Source organism: Cyrtonyx montezumae, unplaced genomic scaffold, assembly GCF_038088225.1.
Source record: "Cyrtonyx montezumae isolate F1298 unplaced genomic scaffold, pur_monq_1.0 scaffold_34, whole genome shotgun sequence".
In the NCBI taxonomy this organism is placed as follows: domain Eukaryota; kingdom Metazoa; phylum Chordata; class Aves; order Galliformes; family Odontophoridae; genus Cyrtonyx; species Cyrtonyx montezumae.
Window position 1 is genome coordinate 5,865,192 of NW_027072039.1, and position 26,416 is coordinate 5,891,607.

General features: G+C 44.9%; 3 protein-coding genes across 3 annotated transcripts; 2 read left to right on the top strand and 1 right to left on the bottom strand.

Moving 5' to 3' along the window:
* Positions 1-173: 173 nt before the first annotated feature.
* IER3IP1 (immediate early response 3 interacting protein 1) lies at positions 174-1,791 on the top strand. The gene is made up of 3 exons (XM_065745182.1): positions 174-289; positions 1,085-1,186; positions 1,591-1,791. The coding sequence occupies exons 1-3, from the start codon at positions 199-201 to the stop codon at positions 1,644-1,646; spliced, it is 249 nt and encodes an 82-aa protein (XP_065601254.1). The 5' UTR covers positions 174-198; the 3' UTR covers positions 1,647-1,791.
* A 5,010-nt stretch (positions 1,792-6,801) lies between these two features.
* HDHD2 (haloacid dehalogenase like hydrolase domain containing 2) lies at positions 6,802-11,772 on the top strand. Its single transcript, XM_065745184.1, has 6 exons — positions 6,802-6,923; positions 7,940-8,148; positions 9,320-9,404; positions 10,708-10,924; positions 11,038-11,101; positions 11,581-11,772. The coding sequence occupies exons 1-6, from the start codon at positions 6,823-6,825 to the stop codon at positions 11,682-11,684; spliced, it is 780 nt and encodes a 259-aa protein (XP_065601256.1). The 5' UTR covers positions 6,802-6,822; the 3' UTR covers positions 11,685-11,772.
* Positions 11,773-13,551: 1,779 nt separating this feature from the next.
* KATNAL2 (katanin catalytic subunit A1 like 2) lies at positions 13,552-24,976 on the bottom strand. The gene is made up of 10 exons (XM_065745270.1): positions 24,950-24,976; positions 24,662-24,760; positions 23,281-23,379; positions 22,715-22,778; positions 22,056-22,174; positions 20,808-20,899; positions 17,714-17,824; positions 14,613-14,775; positions 13,980-14,090; positions 13,552-13,680 (listed from the first exon to the last, which is right to left on the bottom strand). Exons 2-10 carry the CDS (start codon positions 24,734-24,736, stop codon positions 13,552-13,554), a joined length of 963 nt encoding a protein of 320 aa, XP_065601342.1. The 5' UTR covers positions 24,737-24,760; positions 24,950-24,976.
* Between the last annotated feature and the right edge of the window lie 1,440 nt (positions 24,977-26,416).

The following is a 26,416-nucleotide window of genomic DNA, read 5'->3' on the forward strand; positions in this document are numbered from 1 at the left end:
GAGCTGAAAAAAATATATAAACTTCAAATAAAGTTATTTCCCCCCCATTTCCTCCTTGCTGCCAGCCCCGCCCCCTCCCCTCAGGCCACGCCCCTCCCGATGCGAAAGCCCCGCCTATTCGCAGCAGACCACGCCCACTCGCCTTGGGCCACGCCCTCCGTCCCCGCCCGCCCCGCCACGTCCGTTCCCCGCCCCGCCATGGCGTTCACGCTGTACGCGCTGCTGCAGGCCGGGCTGCTGGTGGTCAATGCCATCGCCGTGCTGCACGAGGAGCGCTTCCTTCGCCACGGTGAGAGCCCCTGAAGCCCCCCCGGCAATGGCTGCCGAGCCCCGGGCCCTCCTGCTCGCGTCCCGCTTAGAAACCGGAGGCGGGGGTGGGGGGGAACGCGATGCTTTGGGCTTTGCGGTTTCCCTGCGGTCGGGTTTTGTGCTCGGCATCCCTCCTGCCGTTTTCCGCTCTCTTCGTGCCTTTCCCTGCTTCCTCCCGCCGTGCCGTCTCTGTGTCAGGATGCTCGCGTGGGGCGAGTGCTGTTTTTCTTTTCATTAACAAAAAAAAAAACACACCAAAACACCCAAAACGCAGAGCAGGGAAAAGGCACGGAGCGGAGTGTGGACTGGCACCATCCCTGAGACCGGGGCTCCCTGTTTCCTGCTTTTGCCCTCGTTTCTCCAAACCAGGGCAAAGCAGGACGTGAAAATCCCCAGCGTTGTCTCCAGTGCTTCTGGTCCTCCCTTATGGGGTGTCCTGCCACGCGTCCTGCTGCTTTGTTTGCCTTCAGATGGGAGCGTGGCCTGCAGCCCCTCCTGGCACGGAGCTGTGTGGGGAGGACGGCCCGTTGGCTGTTTGGAAAAGCTCCTTCCCCACGTGGCAGTGGGCACAGCCCCGAGCTCAGAGTGTTGGGCACCGCTGTCAGAAGCAGAATCTGTGTTTGGGGGATGCTGTGCGGGGACGGGGGTTGGGCTCCGTGGTCCACGTGGGTCACTTCCAGCTCAGGATGCGAATGTTGCTGCTGTGGAGCATCTGCTGGGCGGTTTTGTGGTGGTGGGCTTTGCTTTTTAACGTGGCTGTTCTGACGGTGCACAGTTGGCTGGGGGAGTGATCAAGGGATCGGAGGATTTGGAGAGGAACCGGGAATCAAAGCACAGCTGACGAACCTCATTCGATCCATACGGACCGTGATGAGAGGTGAGGTGCCAGAGGTCCTTGTCTGTAAAGTTGTGTTGCTGTGCTTTAAGGAAATAATCTCAGCGTTTGCCTCTTTCTTTCACCACACAGCTGCTGCTTCTGTTTGTCGTCCTGTAACAGATATCACAAAGTACACTTCTCCTAAATCACACTGTAGCCAGGGGCAGGATGGGAAGCGTTTTCATTTCATGTAAAGAATGAGCTGTTGGTACCCATCTCAACACTGCTGTTGTGCTTCCAACTAATTCTCACTACTGCAGGCCACCATCCGGGCTCCTTCCATAATCCTGACCCTGCGTAGGGAACTGTTTTCATCCATTTTGCTCTTAAAAGACGACGCTGTGAAACTGCATCAGTTTGTGCAGAAAGAAACAGATGCAGACTTGATTTTGTTTTCTCCTCAGTGCCACTGATAGCTGTGAACTCCGTGACGATCGTCCTCCTCCTGTTGTTCGGTTGAAGATCTCTGTTGCAGAGTCTTTTGGGCATCCAAAGAAGCGAGTTGCTAGCCTCATTGCTCTGAGTTCCCGGGGATACAGCACGGTTTAACTGTCAGTTTGCCGTTCAACTTAAAATAATAAAAGACACTGTTTGTATTTATCCTATGTCCTAACGCTCGCTTTCAGTTTCATTAAACGAGATCATGGGATCCGCGCAACAACGCAGCGAATCGGTTGGATTGTGACCAGGTCTGACTGTTACTGTGCATAATGCGTCGTGATGGTTGTCGGTAGGAAGCAGTTTGGGAATGTCTTGTTACTCAGGGATGAACTTCCTTCTGTTAGAGTTCAGAATCAGATTGCTTCCTGGTTTCTAAATCGAAAAAAATACTTCAACAATTATTTCAGTTATTACACAGTTCTGTTTTAAGAGAATATGAATTAGACTCCAAATGTGTTATAAATCGTTTAAGTACCATAGGAGATGAATCCGAGATGGGCAAATTTGTGATTCACTGCAAACTGGTAACAAAATTCTCCTGGTCTGACCAAAACTAGGATTTTTCTCTTCTCAAGTCAATGATGTTTGATGTGAAACGGGTTGAAAATAGGTGCAATTGCTATGCAAAATCTCACAAAGCTGTACCTAAACTAAGGCAACTCTGTGTTTATTTGGCAGGTAGTGTTCACGTTTAGCATTTGTTACTGTCCTGTGAAGCACTGTTATTTTTTCTGTGTGTTAAACCTTTGGGGTGAACAGTGTTGGAAATGGGGAGCTGTTCTGTTCTGAGGTTCTCGGGTGATGTGGGAGGAGTACTGTTTCCTTTTCAAATGCAGTTCTTTGCTAAAAACAGCACATTTGCAGGCTGCTGCTTCTCTCCATCTTCCTTTGGTCACCTGACTGCTTACTGAAAGCGAGAACCTCGCAGTACTTTCACTGAGAAATTAGTAATGACTGTGGTAAGGATACGGCCTCAGTTAACGCTGCTGCGTTGGGCCCGGTCTTAGGTAGCAATGCTGAACTTACAGTGACCAATACTCAAATATCTTTTTAGAAAAGTTAGACTTTGTGGTTTTTCATCTTTGATACTGTGTCTTAAATAGATTTAGCTTATTATTAAAGTAGGGAAGGCGAAAGAGAACCTGAGAGGTTCATGGTTTTAAAGCAGCCCAGTTTGTCATCTCTTCTTCTGGCGTCTTGGCAACCGTAGCATACCCTGTTGTTGTATACAAATATAATCTGTACAATGTGTAAATGCATCTGATGATCTCCAATTGCAGTGTTTTGCAGAGTAGAGCATATCCAGGAGGAGAGTTTATGTTTTTCTCCATTTATTATTCTTTTTTTTTAGCGAAAACTTACAAATAAATTTTGAATTTTTAAGTTAAGCACTCTCTTTCCTAACTCTTTCTATCCATGTGCTGTGGGAGCATCTCAAAACTCAGCTTCATGCAGTTCCTGGTACTCGGGGGCTGCTGTTCTTATGTGGTACGTGTGGCTTTTTTCTTATCCTCACAGCACATGCTCGTAGCTGTCCTGGTGGATCTCATACTGCTGGTATGAAGTTGTATTTTGGTCTTAGAGCAATCCCAGCGCCGTGTCCACAGGAGAATGGGATCACGCAGGGTTCTGGAATAGGTTGCTCTGTTACAAAAGATTCCTTATGGTAATATGTGAAAGAGGTGAGTAAGCTGTGGTCCAGGAGACTTCGTTTCGTACATCTGTCTTCATTCAGGTTGGATATTAGGAAGAAGTTATTCTGAAGAGCAGTGACGCACTGGTGGCACTCCTCACTGGTGGAGCCCCTGGCTCTGGTGGTGGTAGTGAACTGGAGACGTGGCACCCGAGCACGGGGTCAGCATGCATGGTAGGGATGCACCGGGCTTGGACTTGGGGATCCTGAAGGTCTTTTTCAACCTGAACGCTTATGTGTTTCAATGATTCGTGGGAACTGGGCAGCACATCCACGGATAACGGATTGCATGGCTTAGCAGCACGTTCTCATTTCATCTGTGTGGATTTTAAAAGGGTTCTCACTGAAGGAAATACCAGTGCTGAAGATTATACGAGCAGCAGCTTTGAAATGGAGGAAAAAGACAGGTTTCCTCCTTCCAGCTGAACCCTCCTCGCAGTGCACGGTTTATGGACGCAGATGATGGTTTGAAAGCAGGTCAGATGTGTACAGTGAGAGCAGCTCCGTGCAGCAGGAACCCTTCCCCTGAGCTAAAACGGGGACTCCCAGCTGTGTGCTGCTCAAATGGATCCCGCATCCGCTTCTTGACATTCCCATAACGCTGCAGTGTTGGGATTTCAGAACCGCATCCTCTGCCCGCTGGATTTCACAGAATCACAGAACCGTAGGGGTTGGAAGAGACCTCAAGAGATCATCGAGTCCAACCCCCCTGCCAAAGCAGTTCCCTACACCAGGTCGCACTGGTAGGTGTCCAGGTGGGTTTTGAATATCTCCAGAGGAGTCCCCTGGGCAGCCTGTGCCAGTGCTCCGTCACCCTCACTGTAAAGAAGTTCTTGCACACATTCGTGCGGAACCTCCTGTGCTATAGTTATGACCCCGAAGTCCTTTATTCCAATTCCACGGGCCCCATATGGCAGTAATGTCCCCCCAAAATGACCCCAAAATCCACACCACTGCAGTTTGTGGCTGTTCCCCCTTGTCCTGTCTCCACGCACTGCTGAAAAGAGTCCTTGCCACTTTGTCCCCCACACCTCAGATATTTATCAACCTGGATCAGGTCCCCTCTCAGTCTTCTTTTCTCAAGGCTGAACAGACTCAGCTCACTCTGCCTTTCTTCATAGGGGAGATCCTCCAGGCCCTTCACCATCTTTGTGGCCCTGCGCTGGACTCTTTCCAAGAGATCCCTGTCTTTTTTATACTGGGGAGCCCAAAACTGGACACAGTACTCCAGATGAGGCCTCACCGGGGCAGAGTAGAGGATCACCTCCCTTGACCTGCTGGCCACGCTCTTTTTAATGCACCCCAGAATGACACTGGCCCTCCTGGCCACGAGAGCACACTGCTGGCTCACGGTCAACCTGTCATCCACAGAACACCCAGGACCCTCTCTGCAGAGCTCCCCTCCAGCAGCTCATCCTCAGCTTGTACTGCGCCATGCAATAATTCCTCCCTAGAGGAGAAATTTCCCCGCTCACAACGCAGCACCACCTCACAGAGCTGAGGTCCTCACGGCGCCCTCGGGCTGCCCGCCGTGCTGCCTGTGCGCTGCCCCCGTGCGTACCGGCGCTCAGTGGGGCAGGCCCGCGCTCTGAGGACCTCGCGAGGACCCCGGAGCGGCAGGTCTGTGGGGCGGGGTGGGGGTTGGGCAGCTGGTTTTGTACGCGTAGGCTTTTCTATCTCTTTTAATGACAGTATCTCTTCCTTATCTCCTGCCTTTCGTTCACTGGAATAGGCTCCCAGAGAGGTGGTGGAGTCAGCGTCCCTGGATGTGTGTAAGAGCCGTTTGGATGTGGCGCTCAGAGATGGGAGTTAGCTGAGGGCCGTTAGAGTGAGGGCAGTACGGTTGGACTTGGAGATCTTTAAGGTCTTTTCCAACCTCAGTGATTCTGTGTTAGAGATTCCTTTTGCTTCTGCGTATATCAGATCTGCAGTACCCGTAGCTGTCAGTGTGGCTGCAGTAGTTACTCTAGAGAAGTGTGCTTGTGGAGAAGTGTAGCCAGTGTTTTTGTAGCTTGGATGGAGATCTGTTTTCATTTTAAGCAGCGCCTTGTCTCTTCAACACAGTATTTTGATTCCAGTAGTAGTGTTCAATTGAGCGTGTCAAAAATCGTGAAGACTTTTTATGGTTAGAGATATCGTACTGACTAAATTTGTGATTTTTAGTTTCAGCTCTCAAGCGTGGCACGTCTGCTCTTTCGTGGAGGTGAATTAGATCTGACCGTGTGTAGAAATACTCTACAGCTGTGTAGGAAAGCACGATCCCCTGACTGCAGTAAGATATAATTATGAAAGGACTGGTGGGGAGACCTGCTTTGGCGGGGGGGTGGGGTTGGACTAGATGATCTCTAAAGTCCCTTCCAACTCCTGCAATTCTGTCATTCTGGGATGTTGGAGAAGACCTCAGAATCCCCAGGCCATCCCCACTGTGTCCCCCCAGTGCCACGTCTCTGCAGTGCCTCGTGAGCACCTCCAGATGCTGTGTCTCCACCCCTCCCCTGGGCAGCCTGCATCTGTCCAAGGCTGTTTGGATGCAGTGTTAAACATGCCAAAGTCCCAAGCACAGTGCTGACTGTTCTGCATGTTGTTATGTAGTTTGAAACCAGAGCGACTCAATTGAAAATCACGATGTGTGCCTTCAGGTCAGATGGTCATTACTAACTGGCAGTCAGGAGAAAATCTGTACTGGTCATTTGCTCAGAGGAGCTGCATACAGCTTGTTTGTGGAGTAACAGCTGTAACAGTATTTTCTGAAGACAGCTTTTTAGACTTGCACATAGCTTCACTGTTTTCATCTCTGACTTTTACACTCAGAGCACTGGCTTCTGTTTCATACCGAGTCTCTTCTGCCTATTTCTGTAACACAGAAAAGCTGCTGGACTGCCTCCTCTGCAAGAAGGAGCAACCCTTCTGGGTGCCAAATATCCCAGAGCCCCAGGAACTCCCAGGCTGGCAGTCAGCAAAATCCCCAGTGACACACACGTGTACTGTCTCGTGGGCTGGACTTCTGCAGATCCAACTTAGAGAAACAGAATGAACAACAGCCACTTTTCCAGAGCATTTTGAGCTTTATCATCAGAGCTTTGTAGCATTGTGTTTATTTTTCCTTGAACAGCACCTCTGGTGTCGCTGGGACTTGCTGCAATGTGCTCGCTGAGGCCTTGAACCAGCAATCCCAGACCTAATGAACCTCTTCCCAACTGCCATCGTTGTTTAGAGAATTTTTGACGCACAAAAAGAAAGGCACTTAACAAACAAATAGCACCTGATTTCCATATATAGAGTCTTTGGGAAAATACCACCCCATCAATTATGCATTTTTTTTAAATGCTGCCTTTTATTTCTCTGTCTGAAGGGGCCCATTTCACACTACGAGTAATGTTCTGAATAATCCCGGGCTTGGCACCAATGAGGCGCTTAACTGAGCTCCTTATTTTTATTACCCATTGTCTGCTAACCAGTTTTCTGTCATTTCATTTCTTTGCCTTCTCCCTGGGGATGAAGGATGGCAGCTCGGCGCGCGCTGAAAGCTGTCCTGGTGGATCTCAGTGGCACGCTTCACGTCGAGGACTCGGCCGTGCCGGGTGCACAGGAAGCTCTTAAAAGGCAAGTATACTCTTTCTGCTTCCTCTGGTTGGTTGCATCAGGACTGCTTGCACAGAGATGCTTCTTCAGGTGTGCCTGAGGATCTCGCCTTCTCAAAAAGTGGTTTGTAAAGAAATGACGGCACAGTGATTTCATCTGGCCTAGATCAGGACAGAGCGGGCTATGCAACCCCAGGGATCTTTTTTTTTTTTTCTTCTGTTCTGACACCATTTCCCTGGAGAGTTCATCTTGCAAAGGCTGAAGAAAAGCAACAGGAAACGGTGAATGAGGGGCAGGAAGAATAAGTCAGGAAGGAGGCATAGGGTTGAATTAAGCATGGAAAGTTTTTACTGGAGTTGTACTGACTGCTTGCTTTAAGCCTTTATAAAGCTGGACCATCGTCTGGCTGGAAATCTCACGGAGGGATTAAGAAGCCACAGTTCTTTGTACAGATAGTTCTGTGGCAGTCATTATTTTATGAAGATGTAGAATGGCAAGGAACTAAAAATGTCCAAGGTGTTGGATATCCGTTCCCTGCTCAGCAGATCTTCTTAATCTATGTCGTCCTTCCAAGAGAGACAACAAAATGAATGGCCTGCAATTTGCTTAGGAAACAAATGGTTAGATTTCACTTTTAGGTTTAGCTTTCAATATTGAGGTCAAAGATTAAAAAAATATACATATATTAACAAACAGGTTTCTTTGTTTGTTTTTGGCTAGTTCATCCTTGTGAGAGGTCAGTACTTTTTTTTCTGGGCAGCAGAACAAATGAGAGAGAAGTGGCAGGTGCAAGCAAGACTTCCACACTGACCAACTTTATCCTGATGTGCTCCGTGCAGTCCTGATGCCAGCTTTTGTTTCTATAGCAACGAACAGAGGAAAGGGATGGTAGGGGAATAATTAAAGGAGATGCCATTGGAATTGTCACCTAAAATTATTTGACTGTTCAGTAGTGTGTGCTAGTAATGTAGGGCTGTAAGAAGGGTGTAAAGAAAAAGCATTCTGTGGCCAATGTGTCTTTGCTTTTCATCCATCAGGCTGCGCGGTGCTCCGGTTACAATTCGGTTCGTGACCAACACCACCAAAGAGTGCAAGAAAGACCTACTGGAGAGGCTGACCAGACTGGGCTTTGACATTGCAGAACATGAAATCTTCACATCTCTGACGGCAGCCAGAAATCTTCTGGAGCAGAAGCAGGTGCGGCCCCTCCTCCTGGTGGATGAGAAAGCCCTGCCTGATTTCACAGGTGAGGTGGGCAGAAAGCAGCAAGGGAGGAGGGGCTGGACCACTGACCGTCTTCATTCTCTTGACACCCTTCCAAAACTTTCAAATAGTGCAGGAATTCAGATAAAACTTGATCCATTTTATGAATTTGCAGTGTAGGAAGTAATGTTTATCGCTGGATCGTTGGAGATTTATTGCACCTATCAATATCCAGGCCTTGGACCCCCAGCACAAGAAGGATGCAGAGCTGTTGGAGCAGGTCCAGAGGGGAGGGCGTGAGGGGATGCTCAGGGGGCTGGAGCACCTCTCCTATGAAGATGGGCTGAGGGAGCTGGGCTTGTCCATCCTGGAGAAGAAAAGGGTGTGGGGAAACCTCATGGAGACCTCTACAGATATGAAAGCCATGAAACCTGATTGTCTGTTTCACCTGACATCACATCCAGAGAAATACATCCCCAGCAATACTTTGTGTTTGTGTTCTCAGAAAGACTGGGGGGGTTAGAAACAGCTGAAACAGCAGGTGAATTCACTGCAGTTAAATTAGTTTAATCTTAACATATCTGGGATCTTTCCATCACTTTCACAGTAGCTTTTGCTAATTTTCTATCAAATGACAATACAGAATACACTGACAGTACCTTCTCCACTGCTTGGATCTGATACAGGTTGTTTTATTTCCTTGTTCTGCAAGCATTTTGGCTCACACTCAGTGCTGCTCTTGGAGAAGATTTTAAATTCCTGTTAGTGACTGCTATTGAATTATTCTTAGATAATCTCTCAGTAAAGTTGGTCACAGATGGATGAATCTAATCCATTCTTGGTTAATGGACCCAGATGCTTTCGGGTGGTGTCACAAATCCATGTGGCATCTCTGCATGCTGTGCTTTACTGTCTGTGCTCACTGAAGGATGCGTGGCAGGAGGCAGCTCTGATGGCACTCTCTGGAGACCCAGGAGCTTGAGCTGTCATTGTGAAGGTGTGGAGAATCTTCTCTGTGAGTGTATAGAGTCATACCTTTCCTACAGAGGTTTTTCTCACTTCTAAAATACATAAAACCAGTCTACAAGATGCGTCTGCTAAATTTTGCTGCAAAATGATTGGTTTCACTTATTACACTCGCTGACAGTCTGTTGCTGAGTAGAAGCAAAAATCAGCTCATTCAGCATGATCCTTACCATGCTTTGATTTCCCAGGGATCACCACTGATGACCCCAACGCAGTGGTCATAGGACTGGCTCCTGAGCACTTCCACTATGAGATGATGAATAAAGCTTTTCGGTAAGTCGGCCACATCTCGTGGCTGTCTTGTGCTGTTCCTACAACTGTTCCTTGCTTTTCCTACAATGCCAAGCAGTATTCCTGTATCCCCGTTACATAGTGAGGATGATGTTAACCTTTGTGGTTTTGTGCCCTTAACCTTGAACTTCAACTTGAAGCAGCTGGAACACGAGTCCATTGCTGCATCTAGCCCTTGTTTCCCATTCACCAGGAAGTCAGCAGGGGGAACTTCTGCTGGTGTCAGCTTTGTTTGGTCTAAAGGAATATCGGCACCTGGCCGCGTTCTGCACTTCTTCAGCCTTGTGTCTGGTCCACATGCCTTGTCCTGCACTACTCAGACAATTCAGTCACTGACTGTTGAGCCCAGGATGTCTGGGCTGGTAAACAGCTGCTGGGTTGAAATGCATCACGAGCCTGCCTAAATCCAGTACGAGTCCCAAAACGTGATACATAGCGTAAGGCCATTCTCTAGGCACCGTTTGAAGTGGCTGAAACTAGATTTCTTTTCTCATATACATGGGATTTTGATTCCACGTTTTAAAAGAATTCTCCTAGGTGAGATCCTTCCTGTAAACTGCTGAACGCAACTGGTTGTAATGCCGCTGTCAAATTAAATCCTTCTGTGTCCTAGAGGCATCCTCCCATTGTGAACATAGCTGGCTGCTCTCACATACATTTGCCAACTCTCTTCTGATGGTGCTTGCTTTGGAATGCTTTGATCCAGTATAAATATTTTGTGATAATTAAGCGAGGAGTTGATTGAGATCAGAGAAGTTTCCTAATTACTTCTCTTCCATTTTTCCACTCAGTGCAGACAGTCCTGTGTTCCATGCAGGTTCTTAACAGGTGGGCCAGCACTTGAGAACCCTTTTGTTGTACGTTGAACTGCTGAGGGCCCACTGTCTTTCAGCTGTCTTCCACTTGAGATCTTTGCCTATGGCAAGGAGCCCAAATCCACCCCTGTTTCTGAAGCACACTTAACTGGAGTATTCAATGGAACACAAACACGCTCAATATCTTTGTGCCTTTTCAAGACTGAAATATAAAATCAAGGCAAAACGATCCACCTTCTGTGTGAGATTCACAGGAACATCCATCTGTGCTGGAATTTTATTTAATTCTCCAAACGAATGCTAGCTTCTATGGTTCCATGATTATAAATCCCATTTGGAAGACCTGTTTGGGTCTTCATGGAAGTTGGTGGGTGTTTTGTCATCAGCTGAAAGGCAGAATCAGGCCTTCAGCTGTTAATATCTTTACTGTTAATATCTTTACTTTTTGTATTTTCCTCTTCATCCTTCAGGTTGATTTTGGATGGCGCTCCTCTTATAGCTATACATAAAGCCAGGTATTTCAAGAAGAAAAACGGCTTGGCTCTGGGACCTGGACCCTTCGTGGCTGGACTGGAATATGCCACAGACACCAAAGCAACAGTGGTGGGAAAGCCAGAGAAAACGTTCTTCCTGGAAGCTTTACGAGGGACCAGCTGTGCCCCAGAGGAGGCTGTCATGATTGGTGATGTATGTGAGGACTTTATCACCTGCCTGCTCAGCTCTCATGTATGGAGGGGCTCCCTACCCTTGTGAAGAAGTTCTGTTCCTGACCACAACCTAACTGTTCTCTTCCATCCCAGGACTGCAGGGATGATGTTGGCGGGGCCCAGAACGCAGGCATGCGTGGGATTTTGGTCAAGACTGGTAAGTATGTGATGAATTGGTTGTTTCATGAGACAGTGGTGGGTCCCATCGTCCCATCCTGGGTACTGGCAGCTCACATGCCCAAAGCAACTGAGCCCTCGGAACCTAGAGAGCTGTTGCTGTGCCATCTGTGATTGTCAAAATCAGTCCTGCCACTGTAACCTCTGCTCATTCAAGACTTTGGTGACATTCCCTAGCAGTTATACTGGCAGTTGTGTATGGCATTTCCTTCAGGCAGTAGTGGAACCTTGTGGGACTGGAGGGTGTTACCAGCAGTGTGCTGATGACTGTGGTAGACCCATGGACTGGGGAAGGTCTTTTAAGGGAAGAGCTGGGAGAGATGCTCGTTGCAGGACAGCAGATTGGTGTTCCTGCTTTTATACGTAACTGTTGTTGATCCCAGAAGGCTGCAATTTTTAGAGAAAAAAAAACAAAGACACCCGAAGGAGTAAATGCATCTTTTTGTCCATTTCTTATAGGTAAATATCGACCAGCAGATGAAAACAAAATTGATCCAGCTCCTTACTTAACCTGCGAGAGTTTCCCAGAGGCGGTAGAACATATCCTGGAGCATCTGCTATGAGAAGCTGAACAGCTGGAAGAAACATCCCGTTCACATGATTTCCTTTACTCTTGCTTCCAAAATTAAGGTCACAGGATCAGTGCATGCTCATAAGCTCCTTCCCCTCGAGGTGTGAAAGGGAAGAGGAGCAGTGTGTGGCCCCAGCGCTGTCACAGCACAGCTCTTCTCCTGCAGTTGTTTCACGAGGCAGTGATTAGGGACCTTGGATGCTCAGCAGGTCAGATAGCACAGGAAGGCTGCAGCACAGCTGCTTTCCTGAAGGGTGCAGTGAACGTGGTGGAGAGTTCTGTTTATTTTCAGTTTTCAGGAAATGGCTGATGTAAAGCCCACTCTGAAAAGCGTTAAGAATGAACTAAACTGGAAAACCCACTGGAAACACTCAAGTAAACTGTAAAGTCTAACAGCACCTTAGTCAGTCTGCAGCGATCTCTCTGTTCTAATTTAAAGGCAGAGATAAGAACCTCTGGAAGTGACTTTTATGTTAAAATATCACTGCTGTTAATAATAACTACTGTTAGCATCTTTACTCTCATTGGAGCAGATCCTGGTTTTTGTTTTTCACGTTTTACGTAAAATTAAAACTGTCAGCGGTGTACAGATGTTTTAATTAGATGCTGTTATTAAAAAGAATGGTACACAAACAAAAATCTGGTATTAAATGCCTTAGGCTTTGAATTTTTAAAGTAAGCTAGACTTCAGCAGGGCCCTATTAACGCTGCAGTTGCAAGAATTTCAGTAGTGTTGGGTTTTGTTTCTTTATAAAGCTGTGGGAAAAACCCTTCGTGAGCCATGGGGACATATTCAAGTTTTTACACAGTTGGTTAGCAGAGCTGTAAAATGAAATTTAATTCTGCAGTGTGCATTGCTTCTCCTCTGTGTTAAACAACACACCAATATGAACCAACTCTGTAATGATGGGAAATAGCTTTTCTGGTCCATTTGCAAACTGTAATAATCAAAGTCCTTTACAGTTGTTTTACAGTGCTCCTGAGTCTTAAATTACTGGATTGTAATTATACAGTACTGGAGCTTATTGAAAATATAGGTTTGTGTTAATGAGCCGTGCTCATTCTTTGTTAAGAAACAGTCATTGTGAGGAATGAATGGGAAGCTTGCTTTAAGTGAAGGATGGTCTGGCTGCAGCCAGGTGGTGGTTACTTACAGTTGGGTTAACCTGCAGCTGTGAATAAATCTACACATCTGCTGTTCCGCCACCACTTCTGAATCTGTGTTGTTTGTTGCTGGATCACGTAAAGAAGGTTTGTGGACTGTAGTCAGTCAGGTCAGGGAGGTGAGAAATCTCTTAGGTAAAATCCTGGGAAGAGATTTCTCCCAATTATGCTAGATTATACCGACTCTCTACCATGACTGTTTCTAATTCCCCATCCTTTCCACCTTAGAAATACCCCAGACCAACTGGTAAGTGATATGCTGAGGTTTTGCTTCAGATGAAAACAACAAACCAACCAAATTTACCAGGCTTGATTTCATTGAAAGCAGTCACCTACTTCAGCTGGTTAAAAAGGCACACAGGTCTCTGCTGGCAAAGCTGTGCTGATGGTGATGCTTTAGTGAGTCTCAGAAAGGGAGAGTTACACTCATCACCTTTCTGCTTCAGTTCTTGGACTACAAACCTGTAAACAGCCACTGAGAATCAAGACTGACAAGCAATCCCCTTCTAGGTCTTTAATACATGAAGGTAAGGCTGGAGTTTTCATGTCCCCTGAGGTTTCCTATTGGTTTATCTCCTCCCAGAAACGCAGCACTCCCTTCTTGGTCACCGCTCATTCCTTTGGAGGTGAAGCAGATGCCATTTCAGATATTGAAAGTCTCTGAAGGGCTCATTTTTTGGGGGGGATTTTTCTTTTCAGACCGATTCAAAGTCTCTCTGCCAAGCTGTGTACTTCTGGCTGAGCTTCTTCGCTGAAGGTTTGGTGTGGGCAATCACATCCAGGAAATCTGCTGTTGTGATCGTGTCCAAGCAGATTGTAGCTAAGTTATTGTTACCTACAGAAAATAGATCCCGTGTGGTGTTTAGTACAAAATACACTCTTTTATGAGCCTATCTACTACATACACAAAAAAAGAAAGAAAGAAAAATTCATGTTTATGTGAAGAGCACAGGCACTGACAAAAAACAGGCTCGTGTTCAGTCCTTGTTAGGCAGATGCTTTAGGAAGGTAGAGGTTAGAACTTTTCTAAGCAGATGACAGAGCTCCACCTGCTGGAGTTACTGGAACTTACAGACCTACAGCATTAGCTCAGCGTTTCCCAGATCCCTTTCTCTGACCAGAGCTGTGTACCTGGTAGACGGTTTTCAAGGGCATCGAAAACTTTCCTCACTGGTCTCATGGCTGCTTCCTTGCACACGAGTTTGATATCTGAGCCAGAGTACCCATCGGTTTCCTACAACAGAGTAATACTTTGCAGCTTACAGGCTCACAAATCAGAAAGCAACAGCATTTAGAAGCAGGGAATCATAGAACGTTTTGTGTTGGAAGGTATCACAAGGATCAGTGAGTCCAACGCCCTGTGCCTTGGAAGGGCAAGGAAAGTATTGAACATTTTCTTCATGAAGGACGATTTTCTGTAGGTAAACTAGAACTCACTTTTCTGTGTCTGTTCCCATCTTTTAATAAAGTATTTCCTCATTTTATTTCCTTTATGAAACAAAGCAGGGAATTTTCTCTGAACAGAAGTAAAAATGGACAAACTGGGCAAGCTGTAGGTATTCCCAAAGAATTCAGGAAGTGATAAGGGGCTGAATAAAGCAAGCCTGATTTCCTTGTTGGTCTGAATGCTCTTTTCTCCTGCAGCAGCGGAGCTGGCACAAACCTTCCCTATTAACTGCTCATTCCCCCAATGGATTGGAAGCACTCCCAGCTTGGTGAGCAGGGACCTGGAGCCCTTGCTGCACTGCTGCCTCACCTGGCCCAGCAAGCTGTAGTCCAGGTCAGTTCTCAGCTCCACTCCTCTGCTGTTGCTCAGAGGTGGCAGCCAATGCTGGATCATCGCCCGCCGCGCCTCTTGGTTTGGGAGGTCGACCAAAATCCTCTTCTCCAGCCGCCGCAGCATGGCAGAGTCCAACTCCCTGCAAGCAGAGGAGAAGAGGAATGATCTCAGTGTGTCGACGTATCAATGAGCAAAAATTTTAACGGTACTTTGAATACTCAAAGGAATACTCTTTATTTTCACTTCCTTCTGATGAGCCAATGACACCTGAGAGAAAAAGGATTGATTTTTCTGTTCCTTTCTCAAAACATTCCGTGACCACCTAGACAAAGTCCTTCTTTCAAACAACAGAACACACTGGTTCCTTGGGTGAAACCCTTTTGCCAGCGAAGTCTGCATACACACTACTTCAAGTGAGTGCCAGCCCAGGTGTCTGCAGACCTCAAGATGCCTAGCTCTCACATCAGAGCCATCAGGACTCCCTCTGGCCACAGAAAATACTTCTGTTATCTTAAGAGTGTTTAGTTCATTTGCTGAATTGTTTTATTAGTGAACAAATTTGAGGTTTAGTGACAACAAGCAGAACAGACTAATACGTGCTACGCCAACACAAATATTCTCTGAAATAATAGCTTATAAAAAGATCGAGAAATGCCCACGTGAAGAACCTGTACGTGACCCATGGAAGATGGTGGATGGTCCTTCACAGCTCCCCAAGGTTGACATGGTAAGGCATCACACCTTGTTAGTGCTGCCATATTTCATGCAGGTAAGTGAGATAAACATCTCTTTTCTTTCCCAGTTCATTTCTATTGACAAGTAATTTGTCAATAGGAAGCGCTGTGCTGATGAACGGTGGGAAGCAAGGGTGGGCAGCAAGCACAGGCTGAAGAGGAAGATCAATAGCGGCAGTGCAGCTTAGGACAGCGTAAAGAGCTTTGTTTAGGCTTCTTTTCATTCATCTAAAAGCAGCTTGGCACTATTTTTTTAATAATCAATAAATATCCAAGCTAAACAAATCTCTTGAAATCCAACTTAATACCAGATGTTTGCAAGAACACAGGGCTCTGCTGTGAAGTCACAACGCTGGGCTATCATACCAGGGGTGTTCTGAAACTTTGCTGTAAAATACCCTACAGAGCTCAAGATTTTTTTTCAAGAACCGTGGAGGTGTGGCACTTGGGAACACAGTTAGTGGCCAAGGTGGGGACGGGTTGGGGGTTGGACTTGGTGATTGTAGCAGTCATTGCCAGCCTTAATGGCTATACAGTTCTAAGGCTGCTGGCAGCCTAATACACACAAAATTCATCTGTAAACGCTTCGGTGAGATCTCTAAGGAGGTTCAAATCCCACTGACCTATCTGGAAGCAAAAATTCACAAATCAATTGAGCCTGGGAGCTTCACTAATAATGTAAGATGCCCATGGATTACACTAGATTTCCATCTTCCTAAAATACCCTTCTAAGTGTATACTGAGCCCCATTTTCAAGAATCTCCATGCTAGGTATTGTGCTGCTAGAAGCATCGGCTGAACAAACTTCTGGTGCCTCAAGGGAGCAATCTGGAAGAAACGGGCACTACAAAACAAGCCTAAAAGATGTAAAATATTCCAAACCATATTCTGTGACTTCTGCATGGCTTTCCAGAAAGTTTCAGTTGCATAAAACAGACATGGTAACAAGACACAGGGAGGGATCTCTGCAGGGGCATAGGGAGGACAGGCTCTGTGCTCACATCAACACCGGTCCCCAGGATCCCTATGTCCACCAGCAGCCACGTGGTGACCTTCCTTGCTCAGTTTCTCCTTCTAAAAGGGTAACGATGCTACAGTAACAAACACTCCTAATGTTTTACTAACGAACCACACAAGAGATGAATGGGTTATTAATACGTTATTTAAACTTAACTGCTAACACTCAGGAGCAACTCATTTTTCAGCATTTTTATACCCAACTGAAACATAATTGCGTCATAGTCTGCTCAGTTCCTTTAACGTAGATACTTTAAGACAAAATGGGGTAGATTTTGTACTGATTTAAATTCAGGAGATTGTCTTAGATATAAATGCCCAAATTCACACATGTACTCTGCTACTATGGTTAATAAAAGCCTCTGATGACTTTGTACTCACACTACTGGGACACGTTAGGAGCCAGCCTAGCTTGTACATCTAACTTCTACATAAATTTTAGGTGTCTTTCTCCTAGTTAAAGACCCCGTGAGCCCCAAGCAGGTTTTGAGCACATCCATGCAGCAGAGCAACAGAGCAGCTCTTTCTGTGCTGACTGTCCCACTGCACGGGAAACCTATCTCCTTAGTTTGGGTGCAAAACTTACACAATATGAACATAGAGTGGATTTTCCCACCTATCTCCTTATGGCACCCTTATATGAACCAGCCAGACAAACATTAATCATAAAAAACAACAAGCCAGAAGTGAAGCAAAAGTGAAGCAAACGCAAACTAGTTCCAGACCTATGAAAGCCAACTTCAAAAGCAAGTTCATCATCAAAGAATTTCAATTCCTTGCTACAAATCCGTCCACTGGAAACAGCTGTGCTTGAACGACAGCCACTATTTTCCCCATTTATTATTTGCAGTTGTTTAGTGAAGTTTGTTCCAAGGGTCTAATTCCAAACCATTTATTCTTCTATTCCCAATTATGTTAAAGGAACCAAAGAATTTTGTTCCTCAACTTTTAGAAGTCACATTTGTTACCAATAGCATCCAACCCTCCTATTTATGGAGTATCTTTCTAAGCACTAGATGTTTTAAGCACCTTACAGCTCCAAGCTGAAACCCTTCTTAGCTTAAACATAGTAAATAACTTGCCCCCAAATACTCCATTTTAAATATTAGCAGCTGGTAGCAGTGGCATATGTTGACTTTATTATGGATTATTCTCATGTGGCACAAATAGCAAGAATCGTGGAGTTTAAAAGTAAAAGCCCCAAATTAATCTTTAAATGCTTTAACCAAATATCAAGGCTTTTTCTGCAAAAGTCTAAATAAAATCTTTATCTGTGCTTAGAAGCTCATGCAAATGTATTCAAAACGTACTCTCTGGATCTCTTACCAGGGCAGATTGGAAGCTGCTAAAACAAATACAAGATCATCAGATCGGGACAAGCCATCCATCTGCACCAGTAATTCCGTTTTCATCCGCCGACTTCCTTCGTGTTCACCGCTACCAAGATTCAGAGAAACATTATTTGCCCCATGCATTAAAGTAATCATCTTTATTTATACAGTGTCATTCACAGCAACTGAGCCCTCGTCGCCACTTTGCCCCAGTTCCAAGCATGATTAAGCTCCATTAGCTAACATCCAAGTATTAAAATCGAGCTTTCCAATGGTTACTTAAATGCACTCTTCTCAGTGTATTAAAGTGAGGAGAAATCACCATTACTGAAGCCAAAGGAAATACTTATTCACTTATTTATTTATTTTTCTGTTCCTAATCCAGGTAACCAATTTCGAAGGAGAACAATTGGATCTTTCGGTCCCAGATGTAGAGTTATTGGTCGCTCCTGGACCAAACCCAGAGAAAACCTCAGAGCTCAAAGATGGTAAGAAGTGCTGCTCACGTTTAACTACTTACTGCTGCAAAGGCACCCTCGGTATCAGTGTGATGTCAGCATTTAATAGGGTTATGCAAAAATAGCTATATAATCTTTGATAAAGGTCTTCACTGGAATACATAATCCAGTGACGTTCATGAGAGCTTTTACAAAATACGAGAGCACAATTTGGTACATAATTTACATCTATTAACTGACAATTATAAGTTGCATCTTTATTACATGGTGTATTTATGTTTCTTTGTAATAATATAACTGAGAGCAGATAATGTTCATACACCCCCCACTCTAACGGGTTTCAAAGCATCAGAACAATATTTTTGTATTTCTCCCACTTCTCCCCGATGTTTAATCTTTTGAATCTGCTTTTAACTATAAATTCTCTACTCCATAGATGACAGTAATAAAGTCCTCCCATCTTTGCAATCTAAGTCCTGACAATGCCACCAAAATTAGTCCCTTTAATGAACATGCCATTACACTGTGGACACTGCATCACATGGAGCTTTGCTTCGCGTGTGCTAGGTGCTACAAACCAGCTACTTTTAACTTGCCTCTATCCGGTCGCCTGCTGTTTCCTAACTAACATTTCAAATACAGCACCACTGGTTATGCACCACTGACCCTCTCTCCCAGCTACAATCCTCCTGGACACATGTTTTCCACAGTTCCAGGCCCAGTTCCCTCAACCTCTCCTCACAGGAGAGGTGCTCCAGCCCTCTGAGCATCTTCGTGGCCTCCTCTGGATCCACACCAACAGCTTTGCAATCTTCATGTGCTGGGGTCCCCAGGCCTGGAAGCATGCAGTACAGCAGATGGGGGTCAGGAGGGCGGAGCAGAGGGGGACGATCAGCACCCTCCCCCTGCTCCCCCCCCTCTGCTGATGCAGCTCAGGATGCTTCCTTCTCACTACAAGTGCACACCGCTGGCTCACGTCCAGCATTTTGTCCACCCATCACTTCTCTGCTGGGCTGCTTTCATGGAGTTCTCCCAGTTTGTACGTATTTACCTGGGATTGCCCCAACCAAAGTGCAACATCCTGCATTTGGCCCGGTTGAATCTCATTAGATTCATGTGGTCCCCCTTTTTCTGCCAGTGCAGGTCCCTTGGGATGACATCTCCTCTTTCCATTGTGCCATCTGCACCACTTAGCTTGGTGCCATCAGCACACTTGCTTAGAATGAACTCAGTCTCACTTCCTATGTCACTGACTACTGTCTTGAAGAACACCAGTCCTAGATGGGCCACTGGGGGATACTACGCTTGAACAGCCTCCATCTGGACATAGAGCCACTGACCACAGGCCTCTGGCTGCAACCATCCAACCAAGTCCTTATCCACCAAACAGCCAACCCTTCAAAACCATTTCTCTCCAATTTAGAGATGAGGATGGGATGTGAGACCATGTCAAAGGCCTTGCACAGATCCAGGTAGATGACATCAGTTGCCCTTCCTTTGCCCATCGTTGCTGTCACTCCATCACAGAAGGCCACCAGATGAGTCAGGCACATCTGCCCTTGGTGAAGCTGAGCTGGCTGTTTCAGCTGCCTCAGATCACCTGCTCATCCCTCACGTACCTTAACATGTCTTCCAGGAGGATCTGTTCCATGACCTTCCCGGGCACAGAGGTGAGGCTCACCGGCCTGCAGTTCCCCAGATCTTCCTTTCTCCCATTCTTAATGTTTCCATTTTTTCCAGTCACCAGAAACTTCATGTGACAGCCATGACTTTTCAAAGATGGTGGAGAGCAGCTTGGAAACGTTACTAGCCAGTTCCTTCAGGACCCTGAGATACACACCATCTGGCCTCGTAGACTTGAACATATTCAGCCCCATGCAGTGGTCTCGGACTTGCTCTGCTCTTACACTGGGACAGATTTTGCTCCCCTGACTCTCACTTAGAGGTTCAAGGACACCAGAGACTTGGGAATCTTGATGGCCAGTGAAAATTGAAGCAAAGAACTTGCTGAATACCTCAGTCTTCTTCATGTCTGCTGTAGCAGTGCTCCCTCTTCATTTACCAGAGGGGGTATGCTCTCTATGGCCTGTCTCTTCTGAACAATCTATCTATAGAATCTCCTCCTATTACTTTTCAGGTTTCTTGCCATGTCCCGTTCCATCTGCACCTTGGCTTTCCTCATCCTGCCTCTGCATGTCTAGACAGCATCCGAGTATTCTTCCCAGGTCACCTATTCCACTGTGTTCCACTGCTTACACCTTTCCTTCATTTCCCTCTCAGCCTGGTCCTTGCTCAGCCGTGCCAGTTTCCTTCCTCCTCTGCCTGATTTCTTATGCTGTGAGTGGTGAGCTCTCGTGCTCCCCAGAAGGTGCTTTTAAAAAACTCCCAGCTCTGTTACTCAGCGGCAGCTCTTCACGATCTCTGCCCCATCCCTCCTGCCTTGCCTACCCCTTGTATAAAGCTCATAGCACTCAATTGCAGTATCCCATCATTAGGTCATAGTTTTCTAATTGCACCATGGTTTCTATCTCCCCTTGCTTTTGTCCCACGCTATGTACACTATTCAAAAGATGCACTGAAAGGGGGTACAAATACTCTCCTAAATCTACTGGAAGTGCTCTCATTAGTTACCCAGAAACACTGCCTCTTTGACTCATCACAGACTCCAGCTCGTCCAAGAAAATCGTGGAAGGAGCGTGGTATCGCGCGAGCTCAAACAGCACCTGTTTACAGAGAGAAGGGGAGAAAAACACTAACAAGGAAAGTAAACGACAAAAGGCACTAAGGGACACTGCTACAGAAGATCAGCAACAGTGCCCAGACACTAAGCCTATAGGACAAAAGAGGGGATGTGCCCTGGGTTGGCTGAGGGTCCCTGAATCCTCTCAGATTCTGAAAGGTTTGTAAAGGAGATATAAAGAACACAGGACATAATCCTGTCTTTATATGTAAATCTTTCTGCCCAAATCCTATCAGAGTACCCTGAGAATAATGGGATAGAAGAAAATGATCCCTCAGAGGATTCTGGGAACTCCTGCATTGTTATCAGAGATTAAATATCCTGTCTTTTATTGGAGCTCCATTTGTAGTTTTTTAAATAAGGATTTGAGGAGAAAAAAAAAAACAACCAAAAACAACAAACTGCACCATAATGAAAAAAAAAATGGACTGACTCCCTTGCTGAGAATTATGCAGTTATTTTGTTTTTCCTGATGAAACAGACATAAACTGCTTGAACCACCAGGGCTAGATTAAAAAATGGAATATTAAGATGACTGACAAAATCTGGGTCTGTCATTCTGAAAAAAAAAAAAAAAAAAAGTTTCATCTGTTTTTTTCTGGAATAAGGGAGAGATTTATATTAGTAATATATAGAATACATAGTCTTTTTTTTTTTTCAGTGGTGAAATACCACAGATTCAGAATCATTGAAAGTGCTGTATCATATTCACAAAAAGCTTCTGGATGGTGTTGTATCAAAAAACAGACAGGCCCATCCCTCCTCCTGACAGGAGGAAAACGAGGGAGCTTTGGAGCTGCCCTCGCAGGAAGGCTGACAAGCACTTTGAAGGGGTCACTAAGCTCACTGGGCAGTTCTGCTCACCGATCTCTTATTCAACGAGACAAAAAATATTTGCTGGCTTTGGGATATCTGCTTCATTTTGTATTGCAGAACAACAATTCCACATTGGGAATCCACTTTAAGACCACTGCAGAAGTGATGTTCCCATTTCAAAAACTTGATACAGAATTGTATGTCTTGTCTGAGACAGGAAGGATTATGAACATCAGAGGAACACACTTCTCCAGTTGTTTTAAACTCCAGTTCTTTCAGCAGGAATCTGATATTTGTGTACTGAAGAAGATAATAATTCTTACCCGGACAAGCTTTTCTGAATCACCTCTCCACTTGCTGACAATGGTGGATGCTGATATGTTGAAAAATGTTGTGTTGCATTCTGTGGCAACAGCCTTAGCAAGCAATGTTTTCCCAGTACCTACAAAAATATTAAAAAAATAAAAAAACACTGATGAAGAAATTCACTTTCTAAGGGGATACAATTCAAACACTTGAATAGGTCTCCTCGTCCTACTATCAGTCAGATAAAAAGCACTGAAATTGGAAAAGTCCTCCCCGGACTGCTTAGGGGTTGGACTGGACCATCTCCAGAGGTTCCTTTCAGCCCCTACAGTTCTGCGGCTCTGTGACCTCATCAGCTCAGGCCAAACTCGATTTGTGTGGCCCAAGCTGAGCAGCAGAGACCCAATACTAATTCTCACTTCTCCTAATGGTTAGTGCAAGTACTGTATTTTGGAAGATTCCAGTACAGAAGTTGTTGGGGTTGTGAGAAAGGCAAATGGACAGGTATGAGTGTGAGAGACAGATGTACTCAACCACACTATCTCCCTCCTTTCAAACTGCAGAACGTTCCCTTAGCAACACCTCAATATGTGAGATCTCAATAACATCAGTGATTTATTTGTAGTACCAAAACAAAATGGACAGTCAACTGGAAGGGTTGTAAAGCTCTGCATACCTGGTGGTCCATACAGCAACAAGCCTTTCCACGGAGACAGAATGCCTGTGAATAGCTGTGGGTACTGTGGGAACCAAAAAGAATTCATGGATTATATCTATAACAGAACACAAGGAGTCGTAAGCACTACCCCTGCTGCTCCTAGTGCCCTCAGGAAATTTAAGAAATGTGAAGAGAGGAGGAGAAACAAAACAATGTAATATACGCAGTCTGAGAAAAATACTGCCTGCACCACTGAAACTGTTTTAAATGTGTTCTTCAAAGGCTTCAGTTGTTCAGTGATAATCTCTTCTGTACATTATCTCACGCTGAATTAGCACAGGTCAAACCCAGTGCCTTTTACACTGCCAGAAGTGTCAAAGAATAGGACACCAAACTGAAGAGTTTTTACACTGAAAGGATGTTTTCCTGTACAGGAATGCCCATTCTGTGAAGCAGGAACAGTTCTAATAGGAACTGCCCATATGAGCACAGAAATAGGTAGAAAACGTGAGCACCACTCTAATCACAAGAAAAATGTTAATGAGACCAACAATTGTTTTGTGTCCACCTATTTAGTACCTTACCCTTATAGGATAAACAACTGCCTCCTTGACAAGCCTCTTAGCTGCATCCAGGCCGATGATATCATCCCACTTCACATTTGGGTTATGGAGATAAATGTCCTGCAACAAAGTCACATCCCGTTAGCAAAGCTTCACCTCTGGCAAAGCGAAAAATCTACTCTGCTGTAAAGTCACAGTGATAAATAATTACCATTTAACCTCGTGTACCAACACAAACTATCCAAACCTATGAAGCTTTCCCTTCCTTCCGTAATATTCTGAGGCTTTGCTTTCCAAGGACTAATTGTTCTGCAAAAAAATATCCTCCATATAAATACTCGGGATACATTCAGCTCCCTAATAAAAACAGGCAGGCTCCAGAGACTAAAGAAAAATTATGCGCTTGTGTCCAAGGGGAAAATTTGATTTAATAGAATTAGAAAAATTATTTATATAGAGTAGATTACACTTTCCCTTTCTATTAACAGCAAATTAAGATGAATCAGATTTATGACACCAAGTAGAGGCTTCCATAACTGTTTCCAAATTAAATTAGATTGTGCTGTGAAATAGATACCACATGCTATTTATTTTTATTGATTTACACAGTGATGATTACCATAGCAACTAGGCAATTTAAAAAACATATCCCTTACAAAGCATATAATAATGAAAGCTAAAGCAAGAAACAGCACTCTCAGCTAACAAAGATAACAACAAAAAATCCAACCTTACTTTGCTTACAACAGTTGCAAGTTCTCTCATCTCAGCATTCGTGCCAATGAAAGCACTGAGGGGTTTCAGGAAGCGTTCCTGAAATTTAAAACAAAAGTTCTCACTAGACTTAGCTTATTTTTAAATAGATGAACTGTAAAATAGTTTCAGAAAACAAACCAGTGCATCATTGCAGTACCAACTTCGAAAGATGTAAAATTCGGTTAGGAGTAATGATTTTGAAGCAGGTCAGATTGGTATAATTCATCAGTTTAACTGACAGAATCTAATCCTGAATTAACATTAAAATGAGCAGCTCTCTTACTGCAGATGTAGTCCTACACATGCTGTACATACATTAAAGGAAGTGAAAATGTAAATATGGACACCACGGTGACACAGACTCTGTTCTGAAAGTTTCAAGTGTAGGAACAGTCAGGCCATTGAGGTACTGTGGGTTTCTGCCAGTTTGTGAATCACAATGCACCATTTGTGTTTGGTGCCCACTTCTGTGCTCTAAGAGTCAGCAACTGTCAAGAAATCAGAACAGCATCAAGTATGGCTAAGGAAGAAATACACTCAGAAACCCAACACTTTGGAAGCATCACCCCAGTATTTTATTTTGTTCCTGTTTATATAAACCTTATTTCAATGTTCAGTGAATGGAAATACAAAAAGAAACACTCACTGATGGGTCTGGATCCCAGTTAAGGTTGCTTAAGCCTGTTCCATTTGGTGATACTTTGACAGCATCCTGGATCATCCTATGGAAGTCAGATACTTGGCCCTAAAGAAGAAGAAAACGTGATGAGGTTTACCAGGATGACAGCTCTACTGCTAAAAACACCTTGGGCCAAATTTGTGCTTAACATTGCAGCAATTACTTTCCTTGCTGCAGAAAGTTTCAAATGTGGGAAAAAGCTGACTAAGGAATCTCATACATTTCTGTTACAAAGCATGTTCAGTTTCCACCAACCCTTCTGGGGTGAGGGCCTTCTCCTCCTCCTCCAGCTCTGCTGATTGCTGAGATGCTTAAGCCAAAGTCAGATTGCTCCGCAGTGTTCTTGTTATTCTGAAAAAAGTCCAACAATTTTAGGACAAGTACACTGTTGTTAAGAGTTCAAAGGCTGCATTTCTTGTCAGAGTGACAAAACGGTGAATCCTTTCATCTACGGACATCAGTGGAAAGACTCCTGCTGATTTCTGTATGGGTTGAGTTATATGACTTCTCTTCCTCTGATTTTGGTCTGTGACTTGCTCCCAAGCTGAAGCTAGAAAGCAGTTCCTCCTCAAGTCTTACATCACTGATGGTGGGACTTGATGATCTTAGAGGTCTTTTCCAACCTTCATGACTCTACGATTCTGCAACACTTAAATTACAGAACTAGGAAAACCCCTAAGTTACACAGATTGCACGATCACCTCACTAGCTACTCCAAATAAAACCCCACTGATCTCAGCTGCCAAGTTCAAACACATTTCAACCTGTTTGGGGCTCTCCTTGGTGGGTGATTTTGTTTCTGGGCTCCCCGCTGAAGTTTTTGATGATGAGTGTTGCAGTGGCTGCTGTTTGATCCTTGGGAGATTCTGAGAGCTTGCTGCCCTACAATACAACAAATGAGTGCTTCGTAGGCATTCACAACTTCTTCCTTTCTTCAAAACAGCATTATCATAGCCATGCTGCGTGTTGTTCTTAGAGGAAAACGTTCTGCCCAGAAGACCCATGCATTTCTCTTACCTCCGCCTTCCTCCAGTTCTCAGCTGTTGCTTATCTCCTGCTGTGGCAAAATTAATATTGGAAGGGAATTAAGGGTCATTATTAAAATGTATAACAATCTGCTTTTTTCCCCCCTCAGAAGTATTTTGAAGCATATTTTAATGACCCTAGAAATATCAATGCAAAAACAAGAATATCCCAATGGGTCCTTCCCAAACCAAGATATTCCATCTCCCCTGGATCTCCAAGTTGCTCTCGGCCATCTGAAATGTTGAAAGCTGCTCAGACAAAATCCCAGACCATCACCCCTACCCTGCTGACTTTATTTTTCTTAGAATAAGCATAGGAAGAGATATTAGTGTTCTCTGCACCCTCCGAGCTCTTCAGAATTGACTTAGGACTTCATACATCACATTTTGCGCTCAAGTACAGAACCACTCAGGCTCAGAGTTGTAACACAATGCTCATGTTCTGGTTTGCCTTATTCTGCATCATTCAGTTATGTCTCAGACCTTTAAGCCCTTTGAAGCAAATAAACCAACTACTGCTTTGGCACATTACCTTTAACAGATGTCCTAGAACTATAGTAAGAGCATTCACACAGTGAGCACAGAGGTACCCCAGGAGTGCCACGAGTGTATCAGGAAAACACACATTCTAGGTTTTGAGGGGAAAAAAAGCTTTCTTCTGGAATGCATACCAGAGTCCAGGATCTTCCTTGTGATT

Coding starts and splice junctions, on each gene's coding strand:
- IER3IP1 (XM_065745182.1), top strand. CDS start 199: ATGGCGTTCACGCTGTACGCGCTGCTGCAGGCCGGGCTGCTGGTGGTC. Junction 290..1,084: donor GGAGCGCTTCCTTCGCCACG/GTGAGAGCCCCT, acceptor GACGGTGCACAG/TTGGCTGGGGGAGTGATCAA. Junction 1,187..1,590: donor CATACGGACCGTGATGAGAG/GTGAGGTGCCAG, acceptor TTTTCTCCTCAG/TGCCACTGATAGCTGTGAAC.
- HDHD2 (XM_065745184.1), top strand. CDS start 6,823: ATGGCAGCTCGGCGCGCGCTGAAAGCTGTCCTGGTGGATCTCAGTGGC. Junction 6,924..7,939: donor GCACAGGAAGCTCTTAAAAG/GCAAGTATACTC, acceptor TTCATCCATCAG/GCTGCGCGGTGCTCCGGTTA. Junction 10,925..11,037: donor AGGCTGTCATGATTGGTGAT/GTATGTGAGGAC, acceptor CTTCCATCCCAG/GACTGCAGGGATGATGTTGG.
- KATNAL2 (XM_065745270.1), bottom strand. CDS start 24,736: ATGATCCAGGATGCTGTCAAAGTATCACCAAATGGAACAGGCTTAAGC. Junction 22,779..23,280: donor CAGTTGTTTATCCTATAAGG/GTAAGGTACTAA, acceptor TGGTTCCCACAG/TACCCACAGCTATTCACAGG. Junction 22,175..22,714: donor GTTGCTGTATGGACCACCAG/GTATGCAGAGCT, acceptor ATATTTTTGTAG/GTACTGGGAAAACATTGCTT.